This window comes from Buteo buteo, chromosome 19 (genome assembly GCF_964188355.1).
Source record: "Buteo buteo chromosome 19, bButBut1.hap1.1, whole genome shotgun sequence".
Classification (NCBI taxonomy): domain Eukaryota; kingdom Metazoa; phylum Chordata; class Aves; order Accipitriformes; family Accipitridae; genus Buteo; species Buteo buteo.
Genome location: NC_134189.1, coordinates 23,964,484 through 23,983,757, shown reverse-complemented (window position 1 = coordinate 23,983,757; position 19,274 = coordinate 23,964,484). Strand labels below are relative to the sequence as shown.

The 19,274-nt window shown below is 42.8% G+C and overlaps 1 protein-coding gene across 4 annotated transcripts in view; it reads left to right on the top strand.

Annotated features, from left to right (window-relative positions):
• The first annotated feature begins 10,198 nt into the window (after positions 1 to 10,198).
• FAR2 (fatty acyl-CoA reductase 2) overlaps positions 10,199 to 19,274 on the top strand; it is a 149,214-nt gene continuing 140,138 nt past the window's right edge. The window contains exon 1 of one of the 4 annotated variants that reach the window (XM_075051684.1): positions 10,199 to 10,300. Coding sequence is in view for 1 of the 4 variants with exons in the window: in XM_075051682.1 (XP_074907783.1) it covers positions 10,849 to 11,051 (203 nt within the window). In the remaining 3 variants the exon portion in view is untranslated. Of the gene's footprint in view, positions 10,301 to 10,402; positions 11,052 to 19,274 lie in introns of those variants that run through there. The other 3 variants (XM_075051686.1, XM_075051687.1, XM_075051682.1) reach the window with 3 other exon arrangements.

Here is a 19,274-nt window from a genome sequence, read left to right as displayed (position 1 = left end):
ACATACACACACCCCTCTTTTCACTGATTTAGGTGATTTTTTGTCAGTAACAAAAGGATGGTGATCTACTCGAACATATTCTTTTCTCTGTCTCTTCTTAATGAAGAGTTAGACTGGGCAAATGCTGGGAATAGACATCTCCAGAGCCGAAGGAGCAACATAAATCTTCTTGAGAAGGCTACCTGAGAATCAAAGCCACAAAACTGGAAGCTATTAAACCAAAACAAGAACTTTAATTTTTCAGTCCTTCATTCATCAGGTTTATCACCATTTTAGACCACAGGAGAGAACAAAAAAAATTGTTTTCTCCCTAACAGAACGCTGCTGTAACCTTTGCTGACTGGTTGCTTTTATTTGAGCATCTTTTCCTATGTTCAGAATACCTTCAAGCAGGGTTATACTTTCAGGTACACATCAATCTTTTATTGGCTAATACTCACAGTAGACAGCTAGAACTAATGTGATACTAGGCTAAGCACTAGTATGCCAACCAGTCCCATGCAGGCAGTTCTTGAGTCTGCTGGCTGGGCAGCTGACAATCTGCTGGGAAACTGCTGGCCTCTGCTATTTATACAGGATCATTCTTATTCTTGATCGGTTGCCTTCTGACTTTACGATGTTTTATCTTGAGGTCTGACTCTTTTCCGTGTTGCTATTTTTTCTCTTGAGTCATTATTGCTGTCTCAATTTCACTTTGGTCTTTATTTTCTCTTCTCTTATCTTGCATGGTATGCTCTTCTACAGCTCAACAAAAAATTCTTTTTGCAAAGCTGGCCAAGGTCATACAGCCTGTGCTTCACAGAAGGGGGCTGATGGCCAGGGACAGGTGAGGCCCTGTACTGTGGATCATGCAAGTCATTTGTTCTGCAACTTTATAGATGTTTTGGAGCCCAGTAATTAATATTTACTAGATAATGGGTTTTAACTCTGCTTCTAGTGGCTTACTAAGAGTGTGTCACACTTCGAACCCTTTTGCTGAAATGCTGAAACTCCCTACTCATGCCAAGACAGTTTATGGCAAGGATTACATCAGGAAGAAATGCCAGAGAGGAACAGAAAATATCTGAAGGAAGAGCCTGTGCTATCAAAGTGCACAAAGGCAAAACATCAGCACATGTAAGGAATTAATACTACCAAATGAGACACAGAAATGAGAACCAGGAAATCAGATTAATGAACGTGTTAAATACTTTCTCTTTTGTATACGGAATTGTAGTGGAACTCCATATTTCTGATATCGATCTGGATTTTTTAATACTAATTTGTATCTTTGCTAGCAGAAGTATTTAAAATGTGCAAGAGCAGTTAGCCCTTGAACAATGTTCTTACTGACTCACTCCCTGGTAGTTCCACCAGACTCGTCTTTCTTGGCAAGCTTCAAGCAAGACATCTGCTGTATCTTCTCTTTCTGCAATTCACTTTAAGTGTCTTTTCTGCTAGTATTTACTCGTGTTTGTCCCTTCTTTTACGATGGCATTATAAATATCACAAATAAGTGAGAAGGGACTTTCAAACCATCTTGCATGGCCTGCTAGGCCTCATGGATTTGATGCCACTATGCTTATTGGCCTATAATCTACTTGTTTGTGCTGTTGCACCTTACTGTTGGCTTCCTTTATTTGATTCTCTCGGTTGTTCATAGATCTTGCTTATCTAGATGCCACTGCACTGAAGTGGGTGATGGCTCCATCACGGCCAAAGACCTCCTTGTCTAAATACAGCACTGCTGCACAGTCGCCTTCAGCTTCATCGCTGTTGCTTTTCCAAATCTGGAACTACAAAATGCACACAGTAGCTCAGTACAGGTTAGACTGTCTTGCCTTTGCTCTGTGCAGCTTTTTCATAGCTGGGCTTGGTCTTGCTTGCCAGTGCATAGTGGGCTCGCACACTAAGCCCTTTTGTCATGGAATAATGTTTCAGCCCCAAAGGTGCGGACAGAATGATACAATATTCAGCAGTAATTATATAAATAAACTGAGGTTGTGCTTTCTTTAGATTAGTTGCCAAGGTATCTGACACTTTCTTTAGTATTCTCAGGGAATATCTGATACTCTATGTCATGACCTAGACATCAGTAGGGAATAATGACTAGCATGATCTCATATATATATGAAGAATTGAGTGCCTTTGGAAAATTTAGTGCACATCTCTGACTTTCTGCAAAATACCACTAGGTGTCCTCTCATAGTAACTTTATTCCTGTAATACGTATCTAATTGTGTTCAGGGATGGGAAAATCCAATAAAGTGAAAAAGCCTTGTAAATGTGTACCCAGAACTGATTTTTGGCTTGACTGCTGTAATTTTTTTGAAGCTTAGTTTCATTTCTGAAGCACAGGAAATAGTGGGGTGTTCTGGATAAAGATCAAAATAGTTTGGGAAACAATAAAAAATATGCTATAGCAGAAAACTGCTAACGTGTCTGTCACCTGGAGATTTACAGATTTACAGATCAGCCGATGGGGAAATAACCAACTCCACCTTTGGACTCCTATTAAAAAGTTGAAAGATTACAGTACAAACATTGTAAGGTTTATGGTTAAAAAAGCAGGATTAAGGTTCCTGTGACAAGGACCCTATTTCTGGCTGGCATCAATCACTTAATGAGAAGTGGCTTGACATTTTGTGATGTAAGGCACTTCAGACATGCACAAAGCATTATTTGTTTAGGCATAATTTGACCTGAAAGCATGAGGTATTTCATTAATTCTTTGCAGCTCTATGACATTTCGCTGCTGGTTATTCAGTATTCAGTGCTGACACTGAATTGGTGAAAAACAGCAGTTAATTCCAAATTATAGAATCATAGAACTGTTTTGGTTGGAAAAGACCCCTAAGATCATCGAGTCCAACCGTTAACCTAGCACTGCCAAGTCCACCACTGAACCATGTCCCTAAGCACCACGTCCACACGTCTTTTAAACACCTCCAGGGATGGTGACTCAACCATTTCCCTGGGCAGCCTGTTCCAGTGCCTGACAACCCTTTCGGTGAAGAAATTTTTCCTAATATCCAACCAAAACCTCCCCTGGTGCAACTTGAGGCCATTTCCTCTCATCCTGTCACTTGTTACTTGATAGAAGAAACCAGCACCCACCTCGCTACAACCTCCTCTCAGGTAGTTGTAGAGAGCGATCAGGTCTCCCTCCCCTCAGCCTCCTTTTCTCCAGACTAAACCACCCCAGTTCCCTCAGCCGCTCCTCATAAGACTTGTGCTCTAGATCCTTCACCAGCTTCATTGCTCTTCTCTGGACACACTCCAGCACCTCAAGGTCTTTCCTGTAGTGAGGGGCCCAGAACTGAACACGGTATTCAAGGTGCAGCCCCACCAGTGCTGAGTACAGGGGGATGATCTAAGCGCTGGGTCCTGCACTTGGGTCACAACAACCCCATGTCACGCTACAGACTTGGGCAAGAGTGGCTGGAAAGCTGCCCGGCAGAGAAAGACCTGGGGGTGTTGGTCAACAGCCGGTGGAATGTGAGCCAGCAGTGTGCCCAGGTGGCCAAGAAGGCCAACGGCATCCTGGCCTGTATCAGAAATAGCGTGGCCAGCAGAAATGCATCATGGTATGTTAGTCCGACCTTCTCAAACTTCTGATTTCCTTGAAAACTTTTAGCCTTTAAATTGTACACTGCAGTTCTTGTGCTAGTAGGATTCTTTTTAAAAATCAACATTTGACTTTTTTTTTTTTTTATTTGCACTCAACAACTTCCCGTCTTCTCTGTCTCCTCAGGTATTATGACCACACGAGGAAGTTGTAAGTGGGCTAGATTACAGTTATTTAAGAAATCAACCTGTCCAAAGTCTCTTGGCAGCTTTCCAATACATAGCTATGATTTTCCTTCATCATAAACACCAGGTCTGAATTAAATTCAATCAGGCTGACAGGTGACAAGATCTGTTAATATCATCTTCTTACTTTGTAACATTAATTGTAGGCTTAATTTTTAAGTTTCTTCTCAGAGTCCCTGATCTTCACCTGTACCTTGGGTGAAGGCTAGTAATTTATCAGAAAAAAAGTGAAACTGCAAAATGTGGATTCCTTGTATTAAGACAATAAAAGCAAAATTACCTAAATTAATTAATTCCCTCCCCCTAAGGAATTAATAAAAAAAAAAGCTAAATATATATCAGTAGCAAAATTATTTTTTTAAAACTTGTTTGTACGATGTGGCAATTAATCTTCTCTTTGGAGTTTGACTCATTTATTACTTTTCAAATGTCTGTTACTCCATTAATCAGAATTTTAGGTTTTGTTTAAAAGATTATTCAAAACCTACATCTTCTATTACATTTTGTTTGCTTCACTCAGTGTATATTATAGAATATACTTGCTAAGTCAGAAATATCAGAATTGTGTACTGGAAGCCACAGAGATAACAGGTGTTCATTTAACATTGGGTTGCTAAATAAGCATTATGTAAAAGAAATTTCAATCCAGTCCCTCAGATCAATGAAGCTGGGCAGCCATAAGTAGGAGTGAGTGGCTGGTTAAAATTATTTTTAATAAAGACACGATTTTCTGGCATCATCGCACAGGGCTTAGAATAAACTTAATAGTTATTGGATTTGATTTTTTGATTTTTTTTATTCCCATAGGCCTCCACCCACAGTTAGGTTTTTCATGACAGCTAAACTATCTCTGTGCTGCTCTGCAGTCTGTTTTATACATGTGCTCTTGCAGCAGGTGATCCTGCTAGCTGTGGTTTAGAATCTTCATCTGAATAAGCAGTATATTATCAAAATGCAAGAGAAAGATAAGTGTGGAATTATATATTACCTAAAATCAACTCCTCTCAGAAGTTCCTTTCCTATATTGCACTGGTAACAGGGCAACTTCAACCTCAAAGCAACATAAATATCATAGGTCAAGCTGCAACTTTTTAAAGCTACAGGTAGAAATTTTGTGGGGAAAAACCAAGGTTAATTAATTTTGTGTGCTTTCTGGTATATTTCTTTTCCCCTCTGGATGCTTAATGGAAAATGATTGCTTTGCTCGGAGTACCTCACAAAGATTGAATCGCTCTCATTGGCAAGAATACAGAGAAACACTGATGTCTGGGAAGGAGCCAAAGAAAGCTTATCTTTTAATAAAATGAAAACAAAACAACAAAAAAAATTGATGCTCAAGAATGAGTTTCGAGAACCTGTAGCATGAGTTTCCCAGTGTATCAAAGCACTTGCAGTCCTCTTCAGAGGAAACTGCAGATGGTTTGGCTCTGTGCTATTCTCATGCTGTTCATCCTTGTCCACCTTATCCTAGAAAAGCATGTAACACTTGTTTTCTATGCACTCCCACAAGACTTCGGACAGATTATTATTGCTTCTCGAGCTGATCGGCATCTGGATAGTGTACGTGGAACAACCCTATCTGAGACCTTGACATACTCTCTTGGGGTTCTTCAGTCAGAAATACAACCTCAAAATAAGGCAGTGCTACTACAGATGCTGTGGTTTTCTAAGCAAGCAATAAACTTTGTGATTTATATCAATCATGACCAGAAAATTGAGTTTGAAATAAATATTTGAGGCATGGCCTTTTAAGCATGTGGTTAAAAAGATTCTCCGCAGTCAGCTGGGAAAGCTCAATTGTGAACCTAACGAGCCCACGCTGAACGGTGTGTAGATGAGGGACTGCACGTGCGCGTTGTGCTTGGCATCTCCTGGATGCTCCTGCAGGAGATGGTCTTGCTTCAGTAACTGCATGATTGTGACAGCAGCACCAGTCTCCATAAGTTGTTTTTTTGTACTGCAAACATCTTGCCGGCTGCCTTTCTTCCTTTTTTCTATATTATACCACTAAAAGGGAATGAGCAGAGCTGTTATCGATTAGCATCGGGTAAGGTTTTGGCCTAAAAAGGGAACGGACCCCCCGCCACACGTGGCTGGACCTGCCTCTACCTCTGAGTTATTCTCCATGTTCTGTTTTACTCAAGAGACTTCGAAGAAATCTCATTTTGACGTGAGAGAGGTAGGTGGCACTAAAACTTACCTTGACGGAAGCACAAGGTAAAGACAGACACAGATTTCTCATAAAAGGTGTTCTTGAAACAGTACACATTGCTTAAGTTTGATACTGTTAAATGAGTCCTTTTAACTAAAAGGGAGGCCACAAAATTAAGCATCAAATGCCCTTAGGAAACTAATTTCTTAAAAATGCTATGAATCATGCCTTGTGAACGCCAACATATTCATTACTCTGATAAAGCTTACTTTCTCAAGCAAGTATAAAACCAGAAATGTTATCACAAAGTCTTTTTTTCCATTTGCTTGGAGAAAGAGCAAGGGTTTTTCACACAGGCTGTGAAATTTGAGAGTTGTGTGGCCTCTTTCTTGCCCAGAGGGCTGTGCCATGAACATGGTGAGGAGCTAGACCTGTATGAGCTGTGTGTATTTAATGAATGGAAGGAGTTTTGCAACACGATCTAATCTTTGCCTACCTGAATTTTTTCACCTGTTTCTTGAGATGTTCTTTGACTAGTTCTTGATCCTGGTGAAGAAAGCCTTTGCTAACAGTGTGCCCCAGGAGAATGAAGAGATGTTTCATTTTGGGCTGCTGGATATGATGTGAACCCCAGATTTCCCTATCTACTAACTAGCAGGCAGTGAACCTCTCTATAAGATAGCTGTTAAACCTGCAAAGCATGCAACTTTTTAAGCTCTTTCCTGCCATGAGTAGCATATGCTTAGGTGGCAAGAGGATCTAATGCAAAACAGCATCATTTTACCTGTAAGCGTAATCTCAAGTGGGGCAACTAGAACATATCTTTGCCCAGGTAAAGCAAACCATTTTTCTGTCTGTGTGTCAAAAGCCAAAGTGATTTTTCTCATGTCTGTGGTAAACCAGGGATGCTAGTCAGCACTGCAGCTGAAGCCAGGAGTTGGAGAAGTCTTTGCCTGAACTGAGGACCTGCCTTCATACCCTCATGTAGCTGAACTTGGGAAGAAGCAGTTTGCATTTCTCGCCTTGATGATGCTCTTGTTAAAGTTGAGGCCTCCTCTGGTCTCAGATAGGGGAAGCAGGACAAAGTCAGCTGTAACAAATAGGGTCCACATAGATATTAATGAGTAGGAATGTAAATGTTAATACTTCCTTGGCTAGTGTAAAGGGAATCAGATCTTCCTGACAAACTAAAGATGAATTTCTGCTGGTTTTGAGGTCCATGTGAGGTCCATGTCCATAACACCTAATTCAATCTGTGAAGTACTCATATCTGATGGTATACACACTTTCCAGAATAATCCAACTAGAGTTCCTCAAGCTTTATATAAAATAAAAGTATTTTTCTCTTTTGAAATGAGGCATGAAAAAGGCAAGCTTAAAAGAAGTTGTTGAAGAAGGTTGAGTGCAACTAAAAAGCAGAGATAAAATAAATTTCAGCAGACAAATTTAGCAATTTCTATTAGAAGAATAAACCCTAATATTAAAATGGCTGCAAACCTTTACCCTTAGATGCCCTTAGATTCCTGATGTGTTGGTAGCTCTAAGGATCTGGATTTTTTTTTCCCAGTTTATAGATCTTCTGGGCTCTTATACTGTTTCTCCAGACTAAGCTGCTTTGCTCATATGTAAAACAAACAAACAAACTGAAACAAATAAACAACCCCCCATATCTGTGCTTATTATTTCCCTCAGTAACCCATGAGGCATAGAGTTAGGGCACGTTGTCAAAGGAAGGGAGGGAAGTGCTGTTCCGATTCTTCCAGTACTAGCCTCATGGACCTGCATGAGGCAACTTCCCTTAGGCAGCCTTGCATCAAATCACTTAATAGTAGTTTGATGTAAAATTTAACTTTCCTACTTTTACATCTTTCTTATGCTGCATTAGATAGAAGATCAGGTGTATGCAATCTCTAGCAAGGTCGGTTTCAAACGCACGCCTCATTCTTGTGACACGCACTGAAGTCCCAGGCTTGCAACAGCTCTTTGTCCAGCTCAGTCACTGCAATTAATGACAAAATTAAGAGGGTTACTCAAGAAAGAACAATGAAGGCTAATCTCTCTCCTTTTTCCCTGAGGGCAGAGTACCCTGGAGAGTTTAAGTTTTTTACTCCTATTAAACATTTGTGGTGTACTACTTCAACTAGCTAAAAGGCATTTTTTTCAGCCAAGCCTCTAGATTTCCCCCAGCCCTTGACACATTTGAGAGCTGCATTGCTCCCTTCAGTTCATCGGTTCAAAGGGTAGCCTTCTCAGGTTGGCACTGTTTTAATGATTCTTTCTTGTTTCTTCATCTCCTTAATCAAATTATCCCCTCAACTTTTTCCTATAGATTTCTGGGAAGCTATCACGAACTGTCTCTGACACGCTACCTGTTTAACGTCCTAACTGGCTCTTAGTTGGAAACTGTTCTTCAAGCCTGCCTGCTTTTTCGAAACTTCACAAAGGAACTTCTGTAGGTTTGAATGTACTTTGTCTCCCATGCAATGTCTCTTGAAAGAGTTTATGCAAGAACTGATGCTTATCAAGCTCTCTATTCAATGTCGTGAAAGATAATGCTAGCAATACTTCTCCCTCATTCTGTGCTTCCCAGAAACTTTCCTCCTGGTTATTTTTCAGACTTCGAGAGATCGTGGTCTTTGAACAAAGCCACCCCTGACTGCCTATTCTATTCATTCACAGCTTTGCCTACTTGTTCGTCATTTTGGTGCCAAGCAGTGGCTTGCCTTCAGCTGGCAGTTCAGGTATGGCTTTTTCAGTTCAGACAGAGGCCTGGCCAGTCTGTCCAGGCAGATATTTATGTTAAAGAATATGCCTGAGATGAAGGCAACCAAAAGTCTGTTTACTCAGAATTACCCCAGCAACCATCAGTCACTCTCTGCAAATAGCTGGGACTTCCTTGGGTAAGTAGCACTTCCTGTGGTTTCTTTCCTTGCAAGTTCCCTCCTGCTACAGTTCCAATTAATGAATTCAAAACTCCTTTGCTAGAATCATAGAATCATTTAGGTTGGAAAAGACCCTTAAGATCATCGAGTCCAGCCATAAAGGAAGTCGTAGGCTGTTTTTCCTTGTAAAGGAAAAAATTAAATCGAAGACAGAGCTTCTACTCTTCTGTCGAGTGCTCCAATCCATTGCGATAGCGACGTTAGCGATATCCTAGTTATTTGTGAAGACAGCAGCCTTTCTTCCATCTACATGAATGATGAAGTCAATGTACTCTACATGCCACTCCTTTGTGTGGGATGAATTCCCTGAACGGCTCTATCTGACCCCACACATATAAAACCCTCCTTTGAATCTGTAGGTGTAGTGTGGAGGGCAGGTGCCATGGATCTTGTGTCCTGGGCCATTTGGACTTTTACGGTCCCCGTTGGTCTTAGAGCCCTATGCCCAGGTGTCACGTTAATGTAGTGTGAGGGCACTGGTCAGAATGAGGTGAAAATGTGAAGGCTTTGGGGACTCCACCCAGTCGCAGGCTTTAACTACTAGTGCCCAGGTGTGCAAACAGAGATGCCGAGGGAGCTCTCGTGTGGAAACGGCAGGTACCTGTAGCCTTTAAGCTTGTCAAGAAAGGAACTAGAGGCTGGAGAACTGCAACTATGGGTGTAGTACTTAATGCCTTTGTGTTGGAGTTCTGCTGACAGCTCTGATACCGAATCAATCATCAGTGGGCACCTTACCCAACCTCTCTGGGGCTGGCTTTTTTTCAGCACTAATAAATTGAAGACAGTAATTAGGTAAACACAACCTTGTAAAACTAATTAATGCTTGTACATACAATAAGTGTAATAAGAGGCTATAAAAGCGCCACATCTTGCCGATCCTGACGTTGGGTTGAAAACATCTTTCAAAGGGTGTAATCTTCCATGGCCGAAGCGAGAAAATTAGTATTGGTGGCAAAGGTAGGTATTCGTGGCTGAGCAGGTACGCTGCACGTCTCGGTTTTTTTCCTTACTGCTCGTAAGACAGATCGCGTAATTAACTTAATATGCCCATTTTGTAACTCCGTTTCTGCGTGCAGCGTTCTTCCCGCTGGTTTAGAAGCGCAGAGGCAAATTCCGCTTTAAGCTGAAGGGAGAAGGAGGCGTAATAACCTTGGAGGACACCCGGGGGACCACTCGCCCTACCCCTCCGTCATGCATTTAGAAGGATTCCGGCTCCCCCCCCCCACTACCCCTCCCCTCCTTCCCCGGCCGCCTCCTTCCCCCTGCCGGCCCTCCTTCCCTCAACCCCCGCTCTGCCCGCTCCCTCCCCAGCGGGAGGACGGGGACGAGGACGGGGAAGGAGCCGGACCCGACCCCAGCCCCTCCCGGGGAGCCCGGAGGCGGCCGCGCCGGCAGAGGAGCCCAATCCAGCCCGGTAAGGAAAGGAGCCCTGCGGCACGGCTTAGCGTGGGGGGGGGGGAACGGCGGAGGCTGCGCAGGGAAGTGGGGGCAGAGAGAAAACGTGGCTTTGCCTCCCTGCCCGGCAGCGGCGGGGGAGAAGGGGAGGCCTGAAGCCGGGGGGGGTGGCGGCCCTGATCCGCTCCGCATCCCCCGGGCACGGCGGGTGTGAGGCGGTGGAGGGGAAAGGCAGAGCCGAGGCGCTGCTCCTCCCTCCTTCCCCCGGCCGGATATATAGTATCAGACCCAGAGGGGGAGGAGAGGTTTGTAATTTTTTTTTTTTTTTTCTGTTGTTTTTTTTTTTTTTTTTTTTTTTTTTTTTTTCCGCCTGCCTTTTCTTTGCCGGGAGTTGCTAAGGGGGAGGTAGGGGCAGCGGTCTGGTGACGGGAATTGGTCGGGAAAGCGGTAACTGAAGGTAACAAACCCGCTGGGGGACATTGAGGGGGAGCAGGAAAAAAAAAAAAAAGAAAGAAAAAAAAAAAACCCACCAAAAAATAAAAAGGGGGGTGGGGGAGGCGGGGAGGGATGATGCCCAGGAGGCTCGGAAGGGGCCGGGTCGGATCGGATGGGTACCGCGGCCCGGGGACAAGCTCCGGGCCGGGTCTGTGCCCCCCCCAGTCCCCGGCTCTGGGCGGTGCCGGGAGGGGAGGGGGGGGAGCGGCGGCCCCAGCCCTGCCGGCGCTTGGGCTTCTGCTTGGGGGAGAGAGTTGGATGCGGAGTGGAGCCCGGTGAGTGGGGGGGGATGTGGGGGGAGGCTTCTGCTCTGTTTCGCAGCAGGGTTTGAGCCGGGGAGGGGTAATCTTCACTGCGATGCTATTAAAAAAAAAAAAATTAAAAAAGCCAACCCTCAACCAAAACCGGGAGGATCGAATGTAATTTTAGGGGAGGCTTGCCTTTTTGTTTTCCCTGCTGTTAGGCCCCTACGCTGTTGTTTGGATGGGTTTTTTTTAAAAAAAAGTGTAGTATTAGATAGCAATTGAGTCTTAATTGTATGAGGAGGGCTCCTTATTCTGAGCCTCGTTGCTGGTTTTTTGTCTCTTGATTGGGAAATTACTGGATAGCCCTGCTGCCCACCCACCCACATGGCACCACAAAGATACAGCACAAATTTTGTTACAGAATCCTGTGAGGATATCCTCGGTTTTCTAGAAACTAGAGACATGCGACCTTGTCTTACACGGTCCTTTACAGTAATGTTGTTACTCGGAACAATTTGCGTTTACGTGTTTGCCTCGGAGCCTTTTAAGGGCATAACTAGAGAGATGAATAACTAATGACAGACCGTTATCTTGCAGTGGGAAGCAGTAAAACTAAATGTGAGTTGCTTCACCCAGAAATACTGCACTATAAATTCAATCAAAAGCCCAGTTTTGCATCTTTGTTTAGACTGAGATTTTGCTATCTGTGAAGGTCATGATTAGGCTAGACAAATGTACTCCAAAATCCCTATCTGCTCTAATCCAGGTTCACTTGAATTTGTGTTAAAAGTACGTGTAAAACTGAACTATTAGGTGATCCCAAAGGTGTGTTTAAAAAAAAAAAAAAAAAAAAAAAAGCATGGCCTTTCAGAAGCTTTCAACACCAAAGCTCACATTGCTTTGGCATGTTACTTTAGAGTGTAACTTTCTGTGTGTGCTGGCGTTGTGGGAATCTTCATCTCCATTTCATAAGAAGCTGATGGCAGTCCAGAGATCTGCTGTTGGAGTTTGTTTTCATTTGCATCTACAGTATCAAAGGCATCATCGTTTCCTGCTTACCTGTAATGTTCTTGAATAGGAAAGTGCAAGTCCTGTTCATTACCGTAAATGTATTCATCTTTAAAGTAACTACATAGTTTAAAAAATAGACTGATAGTTGCTTTAGAGGAGTTGTAAAATCCGTGTTATAACGGAAGTGCTTTAATCTCCAGATCTATTGTGTTCTCGCCCTCTGATAAACTACAGTTTTGTAGAAACAAGTTTTAAAAACATTTCCTCTGTGGTTTGGGTTTTTTGTCTAAGTTAAAGTCACCATAAACTTCAATACATAGGTGATGAGAATAGAAAATTTGGGGGTGTGGGGAGAGATGCACTTACTCAAAGGTATCTGAATTAAACATGAAGCAATAGCAGATTTAGGCCAGCCTTTTACTATATTTAGAGGGTGTTCGAGGATGCATCTGATACTGTAACAAAGCTGCAAATTCCTCAGTTCTGCCAGTTTGGGTTTCAATTCTAATCCCTATTAAGGCTTGTTTAAATTAGTGGTGGGGAAATGTAGTTTTAAAACATCTTGAAGAACATGTCGGAAAAGCCTGAGTAAATAAAACCCGTAGCATGTCAGCTGGGCAAAAAAAGAAGAATCTAGAGAGATAATGCTAGAAAAATAGTAGGGAATGGCCTGTTAACAGAGGCATAAAATTTGCAGCTCTGTTAAGGAGGCAGCTTTGACCGACAAAATTCTCGTGCTTTCCCCAAAGTCAGTTCAGATGTGACAGACCTGGATCTTGGGGAGTGGCAGTGGGTGGGTTGGGTGGGGAGGTGTGGGGGTGCTGGCAGGGAGAGCGTGGGTAAGGACAGGGCAGAAGGGTAGTGGCAGGGAATATGGGTAATTTGACCAAAGGCACAGAGACTGCCATTTGGTCTGCGCGGTACGGTAGAGGAACACAAACGAGTGGCCAATGTCTTCAGAAATCTCTCGGATACTGGTGATTTCAAATCCTGTGGCAAGTAGATCCTTGTCCAAGAGGGCCAAGTCTACAGCATTAGACTGTCATTGTAAAAAAAACCAAACTTTTCAATATTTTTTCCTTACGTTCCACATAGGAAGCTCCTAATTCTGATCAATTTGCCATTTTTTTTCCCAATGGGAGGTAGCTTTGATCTATACAAGGGATGGATCACGTAAATGAGGGCATAGGGAAAGAGAAGAAAAATACATGTTTTGAAATGGGAAAAGGAGAAGGGACTTTTTTTTTTGGTGATACCAGAGATCTGAGTAGTTCATAGAAGCTGAAGGGCAATGGAGAGTAACTCAGTGGGGTTGGGGAAACTCTACTGATGAGTGCTCAACTCATCTGGGGACTATTGCTTATCTTACTATATTGTTTGGTTTTGCTGTCTTTGTAGGAAAGTGTTGGGGATGATTGCTGCAGGGCATAATGTTAGCATCGCTCTGTAGCTGCATTATTATCCCATTATTACTATTAAAAATTATAGCATTCTTATTCCCTAAGGGCCCTGGGTCTACAACTTTCATTAAGAAATGAAAGTTTGAATATTGCAGTGCTGTCCAATGAGATTAACATTATCAAAGTTATTAGCGGTATGTCATGGAAAGAGTTTTGCATCTCCAGATGTATCTAGAAATAAGTATCATCTGAAGCGTGTTCACTTCCCTGGCTCAACAAGCTATTACACAAAGGCAGTCCTTGTCTGGGAGCTGTTCACCTGTATTAATGTGAAGCTGTGCTGGAGTTAACCAAAATTTGCCTCTCTGCAAGGCAAAGGGTGCGGTTCAGCAGTCATTTCCATTTGCCATAAACGTGGGCTTCTGCCAAAGGGTCAGCCTGCCTGCCTCGCCTCTGGCGACGCGTTCCTCATCTCTCGCTTTGTGCCGGTACTATCACTTGTGGCCAAGTGCAAATCCACTCTTCTTGTTGCTCTTGGCCTGGCTTTCAGTTGGATGAGTTCCTGGGTCTGACTCAATGCATGACTAAAATGCACCAAGGAGTCAGCAGAGACGTGCACTTGGGCGAAGAGCGGGCGATCCTCATCGTGCTTGGTAGGAGACCCATTTGGACCAGATTAAAACGATGCGGGACCTGCAGCCTAATGAGCTCGCTCAGTGCTCTGTTAACACTTCTGCATGGCTTCCAGGTTGGGTTTGGCTTGTGTCTGGCCAGTTTGGAGAGTGAGTAGAGGTACGGGTCTGTCTCCAGTCACCTGTGTAGACATACTCTTCAAGAGCCTGATGAACCGAGTGAAAGAGGAAACTTGAAGGACAAAAAGTTGTTTTAAACACCTGTATTCTTGAAGGAGGTGGGGCCTTACTGTGGCATCCTAAAAAATTACCTCCCTCTGCTCAGGATGTAGAGCTCTGAATTTAGGTTTGGGGTCAGTTCTGCCACTGACCTGATTTATAGCCTCACAACCGCTCCTCTTGCTTCTGAGTCTGCCTATCTTGTATTTAAATGGCAGACTACTTCAACTACAGTCTCTCTTTTTTGCTCTGTGTTTGCACATGGCCTGTGCTGATAAAGCCCAGGTTTGCGGCATGAGTTCTTTGTTGCTATGATGATATCAACAAGGATAATTTCTCAGCACGGGATGGTCAGAGCCATAGGGAGCAGTCATGGGGGAGCATTTCCCTAATTTGCTCTCTTGTGCAGTCTCCTGGACTCCTGCAAAAACATTCCCCGTGGACTGCTGGGGTCACCATGCACTTGTAGCATCTCAGCCCTTTTTATACACTGCCACATCTGGCAAAAGTTCATTTTCATTTATTATCACACCAAAGAGTATACTAGAGCAGATGCTTTGTCTTTTATTATATTTTTTCCATTCAATTTTTGAATGGTAAGCCTATAACTCATGGGGTTTTTTTAACACCATCTGAGTTAGATGTTTTGTCTGGTGTGGGGTTTTTTTTGTTTTGTTTTTTCTAATTTTCATCTAAATAGTGCTTTCAGGCTTCCTTTAGAAAATGTAGTTGTCTGGGTGATATACAGTGTTAAAATTACAGCTGATTAGTTCTTTACACAGTGAAATAGTCAATAGTAGGATCTTGTGTGTAGGCACATAATGAATGTTCTATTGGAAACTGAAAATCTCCTCTCCTTCAAAGCTCTGGCCCATTTGTTTTTGTTAAAGCATGAGGCATACTGAAGGTTTTGCAAAAATACCTGTAATTCAACTATAATTGTGTTCAGTTCTAAGCTTGTACTAGCTATCTTTTGCAGGAGTTGCTTGCATGTGTGTTTCTCTTTGTGTGCACCTATGCTTAGGCAGTTTCAAGTGACTGGAAATTGCATAGGGCTCTGTTCTTTCACCCACATTCACAGAAAAAGATACCTTGTGCCACAAAAATATAATATTATGTTTAATTCCAATGTTTTCTCCTTCCTGAAAGTAATTGTGGAGCAGCTGTGCCCATAAGAGATGCATATTATAGGTTTTCCTTGTACTTCATTTCATTTTTAACCCGTTATGCCAGTATCCATCACCTATATCTTCTTTAAGAAGCAGTAAATTGTCCTGTGGTTTTAACAAAACAAATTCAAAACTTAATGACTGGTTAACACACACAGGAATGGCAGAACTGGTCACAAACCTGGATGCTTACAATTTAATTTCTAAAGCTGTCTTTCAGCCTTGCCTTATCCAAGCCCAGATCCACTTTTTATTGTGCCCAAAGGTGAGAGGCAATTTTACCGTGGGGTGTTCTCTGGAAACAAATTTAAGTTTTTGATTCCAGGCTTGAATGGCTTACGTCCACCTTTACAGCAAACTCGGTTTTCACTGCTGTTTCTGCAATGCTGTATAAAATTGGGGCCAGCTGGATTGACAATGCCTTTGTTTGTTAGTTTGTTTGACCTTCCTGAAAGCAACCACAAACCCCATTGATTGAAGGAAAGAAAGGTTCCCTGATTTCATGTAAAGAATGTGGATTTATTTTGCCATGGAAGGTTCAGGAAGACCTTTTCTTATTCAAGGGATGCTGAATATAAATACACTGTAGTGTCACAACCCTCCCTAGAATATTCCTTCAGCAACTACCTTGATACTGTGAGTGAAATTATGAAAATGTAAATGGATTGCAATTTTGTAAACAAAGCTACAGTTGAACAATAAGGAAAAGATTCTTACAAAGCTATACACTTATACTGTTTAAAGAAATGGAAAACAAGAATAAGTGTTAAGTTGACATTGACTTAATCAGGCCTATTTCTGAGGAACATCTGAAAAGCAAAGATGCTATTGTAGAAAAGGTACCGGCCCTTTTCAAAGCGTAATTCCTACAATATACCTTAGTAAATCCTGAGAGATTCTTAATTTATTCAAGAAATGTGTGAGCATAGCAGTCTCCTAAAAGGTTCTTTGAGAAGGGTGTACCGTGGAGTTAACAATGGGCTATACAGATGGGTTTGAGAGTAGCCAGAGGTGGTACCATTTAATGATTCATTGGTGGTATATGAAATTGCCTGAGTCATCTTCCTAGGTGTACTGTGATATCTCAAAAGAGAGTTACAACTGACTTTAACTAGTGGTGTGCTACAGCTGATGCAGCGTGCAGAAAACCACAGCCTGAAGCTGGCACTGTTTTCTCATTAGTAGTGGGTCTTTGCTCCCTAAGCACAAGTAACAATAACTTGGAGAAGGTTGTAGCTGCAGCAGTCAGCACAGTTTTGGCCAAACACACAACACTCATTTGGAAATATACTTTTCTGTTACTGCTCTCGTTGATATATGAAATAATTTTTTTTGCCTGCTGTCTCTTGTTTTGAGACATAGTGTGAATAATTACGCTTCCCTCTGCTTTGGTCTCCATTGCAGTATCACTCTATGACTAGTGACACAAGGTTATTCATCATTTGTGAAAGTTTGTTTGGTTACGCAGGGTTGAAGCATCGGGATGCCTCCTTCATCACCAAGGCCTTCCGAAACAAGAGGTGGTGCTTTCAGCAGAGGTCTGTACTGGAAGGCAGGTGGTTTTGCCTCAGTTCAGCACTGGAGCGTTCAGTGATGCTCCCTCTTAGATACTTCGGACCACACCAGAGGAGGGTAACGCATTCAGAAGCAAAGTGGTCATGATCCGTGGGGAACAAACACAGTGCTAGAGTGCCGAAACCAGGAGCTCTGCCCGCTCCTTTCCTGGTCGGGACCAGCTAACACAGAGGTGATTTAGTGGCTCCTGGCAGATGACCACCCGGCTGGTTAGCCAGTATCGATGGCTTGCGATGGGCTGAGCTTCTGCAGCGAGGCAGAAGCAGTTTGGAGCTGGGATGAAGAATGTGAGTGAGTGTGCTTTGCCGGTCCTATCCCGGCTTTGTGGCAGCCAGTGAGGTCGGCTGCTGCTGGCTTTCTCAAGTGAGGTGAGGAAAGAAGAGGAGGGGAATTGCTTTCTCTGCCAGTATCCTGCAGAGCCGCTAGGACAGCGGAGCCAGGGACTGCCGCAGATCTTTTCAAAACCATCTGCTTTTACCACCTGTCATTGCTTATTCACAAGCACGCAGTCTTATTGGGCATGGGTATTAAAAATCTTTAAGTATAAAAATAAGTATGTTTCTTCAGAAATTCCCCCACTGTGTGCCCATAGCTCAAGTAGGGGACTTAGAGAAGTGCTCTGTTGTGAGGGAGAGAAAGAAAAGGACTTGCCTGCCCAACATAAAACACTTTGTGATGTACACGCTCACAGTGCTGTCAATGGGACTTATTTTTGTTATCAGCTGGTCTGTAATGGATGGCATGATTCTGCTTAAACCTAATTTTAAGGACAATTTTGAGGGTGAAATTTTCTTACAGAAGGAGCCCTTAGCAAAACTTCTATTGCATGCACTGACATCAGCTTATTCATTGCTTCTAGCTTTAAGTGAAGGGGAACATCACAGTCCAGGACTGCTGCTAGATTTCCTTTGGCTATTGAACTGAATGTCATTGTTGTAAAGCACCCAACTCCTTTGTTGGACGAAAAATTTATGAAGAGCCTGAGACTGCTGGTCCCCAGGCCATTAATAAGACACCCGAACTCTCATGTATTCACATTTCTAAATTGAATGTGACAGACAGAATTATACCCTTAGTTAACCCTTGCTTCATATAACTGCAGCCTCGCTGCTTTACCTCTTTCTGATCCTGCAGACTGCAAGGAAACAATTTGCTTGCTTTTCTGAAAAAAGATCTGTTTATGCAAACCTGGAGCTCTTATAGCCATGTACTCTAACATTGTGTGCAGTAAATTCCACTTTATTCCTGTGACTGCAGCTGGTACTTCTCAGCCTAGCTCTCTACATGCCCTATGATCTTTTCTGTAGTAACGTACATTATTGCTTTTGATGAGGTTCTGTAGTACTTCCCTATGGAACCCTTCAGTCTGCCATCTGCGGGTAGAAATGAAATCCCAGATCAAGACATTACAGACATTGAATGACACCGTCTTCTACCGGTGACCTCCTTCAAGCTCCGATTGCTGCTATCTTTATTAGATACTCCAGAGCAAAGTGACTAAGCTAATACACTCCAAGTATGGAACGAAATGTCAGTGATCCCCTCCGCACTTTTTTTTTTGTGCCTTCGTTTGCATCTGAAATGAACTTGATGACACTGTTGCAGAGAGAAGAGGGCAAGGAGCCCAGAGGTACCAGGGTCTTTATGCCATGCTCTGGTGTATGATTCAAAACAACCATCATATCTTGCACCTAGATGCAGTAGTCAAACCTGTCAACTCAGTGGAAAACCTTCAGGGTTCTGCAGGTAATCAGTAACTTTTGCCATAATGCTGTCTAGCTGTACACTTAATTTTTCTTCATTCTTATGTTTATGTTCAGTGCCTGCTGCCTTGCCCCATGTATCCTCAAAGCAGCCTGTGGGTTTCTACTATATACTAGAATTCAAGGTTTCAAGGCATCCTAAACAGTATATTGATTTGATGGGAAATGTTAGATCTTGATGCATTTTTCAGCTAATATTTTTTTCATCTCCCTTATTTCCTAATCACTGTGTTCTCTCCCAGGCATTTTGTTTTGTTCCTTTGCCTAATTCTGCCATCACTAAGCTGACAGAGGAGATGAGGAGTCTAACTGTGTCCTTAAAGACTGATTTTCATGCCTAAGATGTATCACTTCACCTTCATTTTGGCTTATCACTGACCCTTCATTGCTGTGTAGCGTCAGGCAAACTGCTAGCTATGTATTAATTCCTGTGGCTCAGAAAAGAATTTAACCCATCTCCACCATGTTCTGAAGCTGTCTTGTT